At 45.1% G+C, this 6,216-nt stretch overlaps 1 protein-coding gene across 5 annotated transcripts in view; it reads left to right on the forward strand.

Annotated features, from left to right (window-relative positions):
• TBC1D1 (TBC1 domain family member 1) overlaps nt 1–5,924 on the forward strand; it is a 215,662-nt gene extending 209,738 nt beyond the window's left edge. For all 5 annotated transcript variants that reach the window (XM_014786740.2, XM_087434180.1, XM_014786744.2 and 2 more), the window contains 2 exons: nt 1,220–1,393; nt 5,403–5,924. In XM_014786740.2, coding sequence (XP_014642226.2) covers nt 1,220–1,393; nt 5,403–5,603 — 375 coding nt within the window. In that variant the 3' untranslated portion in view covers nt 5,604–5,924. The remainder of the gene's footprint in view (nt 1–1,219; nt 1,394–5,402) is intronic.
• The last annotated feature ends 292 nt before the right edge of the window (nt 5,925–6,216 follow it).

The following is a 6,216-nucleotide window of genomic DNA, read 5'->3' on the forward strand; positions in this document are numbered from 1 at the left end:
TCTGTATTAGTTTTTCAGCATAGAATGACTTTTGTGCCTCATTAGTATTGTCCACTGAATTAAAGTGAAAACCAAGAAGCTGAAAAATTAATCTCAAGAGAAAATAAGACTGTTGGGAATGGTGAGAAAGAAAACGTGGTTTTTGAAAATTGATTTCAGGGAAGGTAAGACTCATCTGTTTTTGAGTGCTAACAGGGTGCCATCAGGGGAAATGAGTTTTTCATTGACTTTAACTATGTTGAAGTGTCTCTCTTAAGGAAATGCAGTGAAGTCAGTTTCTGCTCTTGTAAAGTCTAACTTCATTCTCTGTGTGTGTGTTGTGATCATGCTGGCTTTTTTTTACGTGGTCACTGAAGTTGCAGATCCCCCAAATCCACATTGGGGTTTCGCTCCTTGCTGAGAGGCACAGCCCCATGGGTGATCCCACAGAAATAATGGGAGAGAGAGGAGGTGCCTTGGACAGCAGCGGCATCTGCCTTCTGACCCCCTCGTCAGCCTTGTTTCCACCAGGCTCACTCACCAAGAGAAAGTACAGACGTGAACAGCTCACTCACTTGTGTGCTCTGGGGTTGTTTTTCTCACGGGTGGTTTTTTTCATCACTGTTACTATTATGGGAAGGAAGGCAACTCAGGCATTGTTTCGTATTCACTCATCTGTGTGGGTGACATTTGGGTTTTGGCTCTTTTCTGCATATTTTGTGTGCAAAGGAGGGTTCTTCAGTAAACAGTTCCATTACTTAGCTGTTCTTGTAACAGCTGAAAACCCAACTGAACTATAAACTTTGACTTGGTGACTGGGCAAATAGGGCTATGATTCTTTTGTTTTGTTTTGTTTTCTCCCTTTGACCCACAGTTTATGTATCTAACCTAATAGAATTTTCAGAGAAAAAGGAAATAGGTACTGAAATAAGAACTAAAACTAAATTTTTGTAAGCCTTTTCAAAAGTAAGGTTTTGGCTTTTGGAAAATGAGTATCAGAGACCCATTCTTACTGTTACCTTAGGCTTATTTCTCAATGCTTCTTATATCATTTTTTCCCCAGTAAAATTATTACCTTTTCAGGGCAGAGAGTTTTCCTTAGTTTTCACTGAGAGTAGCAGGCAGAGAGTGGGTGCTTAGTGGATGCTCACTGACATGATCACCTGTGAGTGTGGGGGGTGGGGGTGTGTGTCTGATTGTTCTCGTGTTCAGTGCCTGGTGACTTTTCTGTATTTAACAGGTGTTTGAGATGGACATCTCTAAACAGTTACAAGCTTATGAAGTTGAGTACCACGTGCTTCAAGAAGAACTTATCGATTCCTCTCCTCTCAGTGACAACCAAAGAATGGACAAATTAGAGAAAACCAACAGCAGCTTACGCAAACAGAACCTTGACCTCCTTGAACAACTGCAGGTAGAGAATATGTATGAGGCGGCTTCCTGAACCCCGACTGTCTGGTAGTTCATTAACGCACCAAAGGCACCAGCAGGCTGGGTTTTCCCATGACCTCAGGACCTTTTTCTCCCCAGTGTGTTTATAATTGGGATCAAAGGTATCCCAGGAGAACTGGGCCTTTTTATTAGGGGCAGACAGATTATCCTTTGCTGAGGTCAGAGAGTCCTGGAGCTTTCTAAGAGGCTGTTTCTGCGCAAAGCGTTTTAGGAAACAGGCCCAGAGTTGAACTTGGGTTTAGGATGCTGTGGTGCTATTAGCTGATTGCCAGCAATTTTGCTTTTTGTAATGACAGGAGAATCAAAGGCTTTTGAGCTTCCATGAGCGAAACCAGCTAGGTCCACAGAGGGATATTAAAGGAGGAAAGTGACACAGAAATCTACCAACAAAATAAACCAGAGCATATGATCATGATTTGTGAGTCCTTGCTGCAAACACAAAGGTTTGATTAATGAAGGACACAGTTCGCCCCTCTAGAAGCTTCCATTTTAACATGGATAAATGTGGATGAGGTCATACAATAGAAAGGCAAACACAGACTGTGCAGGCAGAAGGGTGAGATGGAGCGAGCGAGGGAGTGCAGTCCAGAGACCTGGATCTTGCCAGATGTGCTGCTGCCCCCACCACATTGTCGCCTTGCACAGACTGCTAACCTGCTCTGTCCTGATTCCCTCGTCTGTGTGACAAGGACAGAAAGAATACCTAACTTCTTAGCATGGCTCCTTTACCAATCAAATGGAATAAGGTAACCATACAGTCTGCGTTTTTAAGGTCATAAATGGGTGCTAATGCTGTAATGTTTTGGAGGTGTTTAAAAAAATTTTTTTAGTTGCTGCAGAGAAAAATACATATTTCATGGTGTTCCTAGGCTGTCCTTAGAATAAGCTTTCCATCCTGATCTAAGCCTCTTATTTTTCTGCATAGAAAGTTGCCACTTTGCAGACACAAGCTTGGCAGTGATGTGAGAAAGGCCAGCATTTGAGAGCCGAATAAATCAACCCTTGTCTAAAATGCATTCCTCCCAGCAGGGATGTATCCCAGTAGACCCTAGTAGATGTTTACGGTAGAGGAACCAAGAAAAATGCTTTCTCTACCCCCAGTCCTAACAACCAGTCACATTCTGAAATTTAGCTTCTTTTTCCCCGCTGAGATTGAGACGTCCTAACTGAAAATATGCCTGTGTACGATTTCCCAAGGATGTCTCAGCTACAACCGGAAGGGAAGACTCAAAGGGATAGAGCCTTATCTGGCCTGTAAAGGTCTGCAGTGTAGGTGGTGATTGTAAATGATTTCCAAACAGTAGGTCCCTGAAATATAACACGATGGAAACCGTTCTAACAAGTCTCAGATTTGCATTTGAAGCATTTGGCTCGTTAAGATAGGCAGTACTCGAATAACAGCTTCATTTTATTGGGCTAATGCCCATGTGGTTTGTTTTGTGATGAGGGTGGAAGTAATTTTATGTTGCTGCTGGGATACTGTACCCGTTTTGTGAAGAGAGGGAGTTGTGAAAAGCTGCTCGGTTATCAACGTTTTTCAAGAAAGGCATCAAGCGGTAATGGGTAATACAGATGTTCTCCTTGGAATGATCTTTCTCTTGACCCAGTGGCTCTGCGCTTCTAGAGGTATCATTCAAGACTGCAGCTTGTGGCAGTCCACCATTATTTAGAGTCTTTGCTGTGCTGGGTGCCAGGGGCCACCAAGATTCATAAGACACTGCCCCTCTCAAAGAGTTGGGATAGGGATGTGGTGTGTCAATTGGTGGGTGCTTGAATATGGTTTTCCAATTACCCTCTGTGAGTCACATGGATTTACTGTCTTTCAGCTGGATTATGTAAGTTCTTTTTGTGAGACACCTCCTTTCCTTTTTTATTTTTAAACAATTTTCTGAGTCCAAGGATAGGTGTTCAATACAGTAGTACTTAATTTTCTAACATAAATCTTTGGTTTTTTGCCAAGGTATCAAAATTGACGTGATTTTCAGCTTTGTTCTCTTCAAAGAGTTTTAGACATACTAAGTCGCATTTATTTTCTGTTAATCACACAAGAATGTTGTCTAGCAGCTGGAGACCAAACTGTTTAACCTGTTTTGTCCAGCAGCATACCTAAGACGATTGCATAGACAGGCCAAATGGTGCCAGATAATAACGGACGTACATTTTCTGTAATAACCACAAGTCATTGAGTGCCCACGAGCTAGGTGCTCTGGGAAGCCAGACTGTGTGCAGGATGAGATATGCTTTCTTCCATGAAAGAGCTTCATCTGGGGCCGGCCCGGTGGCATAGCAGTTAAGTGCACGCACTCTGCTGTGGCGGCCCGGGGTTCGCAGGTTCAGATCCCAGGTGCATGCCGCGGCACTGCTTGTCAAGCCATGCTGTGGTGGCATCCCATATAAAGTGGAGGAAGATGGGTACGGATGTTAGCTCAGGGCCAGTCTTCCTCAGCAAAAGAGGAGGATTGGCAACAGATGTTAGCTCAGGGCTGATCTTCCTCACAAAAAAAATAAATAAATAAAAAATAAAAAGGTTCATCCTCACAAAAAAAAGAGCTTCATCTTACTGAGGAAACCTGACATTCATGCAGAGCAGTAAATGACCAGCAAAACAGCTCACTCTGAAGCTGTGAGGTACACCTGGGCATGCTGTGGGACTGGAGAATGAGGAGTCCTTTGTGGGGATGAGGTGGGACCTGGCCCAGGCTTGCCCATGGGTAGGATTGTGAGGATCAGAAAGTACTGCTTGGAGATGCACACCAAGCATGACCACCCCCTGCTCGGGAAGCTGACAAACTTGGATCTCAGTCCTTTTATCCTTCTATTTTGAGTATTCCAGTGGAACCGCCAGAGCTAGACTTTGAGTCATAAGTTATTTGTCTGGCACGAGTGTTATCTTGTTCAAAAAACTGTTTCCCTTGTTTTGAGAATGGGAAAAAAAAATGTACCATTTTTCCCACCTAAAATAAACGGGGGCACGTTGAGGGCTGGACTGGATTAACAGGATAGAGCTGTACGTTACTGACCCAGTGACCTGAGCACTACAGATGCAGTTGTGAGCTGAGGAATAGGCCAGAAAGCCCTCGGGGACAGCAACATAAAGGTCGTACTTTCTGTGGTTCTCTCAGGAAACCACTCGGCTTCACTTGTTGCCCGAGAAGCTGGCCCTAGTAGATTAGAGAGAGGAGGGACTGTTGCTAGAGAGAAGCACCTAGAAGTTGCACCTGACGTTAATCATGTGCTAGGCTGAGGGTGTAGACTGGGTGGGAGTGAGGACACTGCTGACCTCTGTGGTGCTGGTGACCAGTCAGTGAGACCGTGCATGTGAACCTCTGAGCAGAATGCTTGGCCATTGTGAGCACTCCACACGTGTTCTTGGGGAAATGCCCAGGTTTCTTGGCATAGTGATGTCTCGTTACTGTAAGGAAAATAAAAAGAATTTCAGATTAGAGAGCTGTTACTACTTGGGCCTTTACACAGAAACCGTTTTAACTATCAGTCTGAAATCACTTAGTACGTGTAAATATATGTATTAGTCAACATAGGCCAGGCCGTGCTCTGGTAATAAAGCTCCAAATCTTGGTGGCTTAGCACAACAGAAGTCTTTTTGCCCTTGAACCTCTACCTCTTGTTCATGCGACATTCTTTGGCCATATCAGAGCTGTCATCCCTGGAGTGGGTGACTCGGGGATTGGGCTCCCTCCACATTGAAGCCACCATCTCAACGTGTCACTTCCAAAGTAGTCACAGCAGGGGAAGAAAATGCTGGAGGATCTCAGGATGGCCCAGCCTACTTGCAAGGGAACCTGGGAAATGTAGTCTTGTTGTGTGGCCAGAAGAACTGATTACAAACACTAGGCTGTCTCTGTCAAAATATGGCTCCAAAGTACCCTCAAGGCTGGAGAGCAGAGTGTATGGTGGATCTGCCTGTGTTATCACTGGACAGCTCCATTCTCATTTCTTCTTTTATTCTCCAGGTGGCAAATGGTAGGATCCAAAGCCTCGAAGCCACAGTCGAGAAGCTTCTGACCAGCGAAAGCAAGCTGAAGCAGGCTACCCTCGCCTTAGAGCTGGAGAGGTCGGCCCTGCTGCAGACGGTGGAGGAGCTTCAGAGGCAGGCTGCAGAGCTGAGCGGTGCAGAGCCTGACCTCACACAGCCCGAGCCCACGGGTGACTGACAGCGCAGGGGACAGCACCTCGCAGAGCATGGCTCCAGAGGAGACCTTGCAACACCATCCCAACACTGTCCAGGCCTTAACTGAGAGATGCAGAAGATGCGGGAGGGAGAGAACCAAGTGTGTGAAGCGTGCTTCTCAGGGAGGAAACTGGCTTGCCAGCATGCGGATTCTTCTGAACTAAGACTTGCAATTCAGGGGGACGAATGTCCTGGTGTTTTTGTTGTTGTTGTTTAGGTTCTGATTCGTCCCTTCTCCGGTCCTGATTCCTGTACTCAGTAGATTTAGATGGCGTGGTCATGAATAAATGCACCTTTGTGTTTCCATGTTGTTTCCTTTTTCAGTTTCACTGTTTCTGAAGAGCATTCTTAGTACTGTGGAATTTCAGAAGCTGGAAGGGTTCAAGTTGATGCCTCTGGCAAAGAGGTGGCTCCATCATTCTTCCAAAGAGGATTTGTGTGACCATACCCTCAGCATCACTGGCAGTGTGCAGTTGGCCCTTGTCCATTCTTGTTATGGAATGCCCAGAGGACCACTGGGAAAGATCAAAAGTGATTTGTTTAAATTTGGCATCTTGAATTTGATCTCTTTCCTTGGTATTTAATGACGTTTGTCT

This window comes from Ceratotherium simum, chromosome 8 (genome assembly GCF_057802395.1).
Source record: "Ceratotherium simum simum isolate JZ-2026a chromosome 8, ASM5780239v1, whole genome shotgun sequence".
NCBI classification, from domain to species: Eukaryota; Metazoa; Chordata; class Mammalia; order Perissodactyla; family Rhinocerotidae; genus Ceratotherium; species Ceratotherium simum.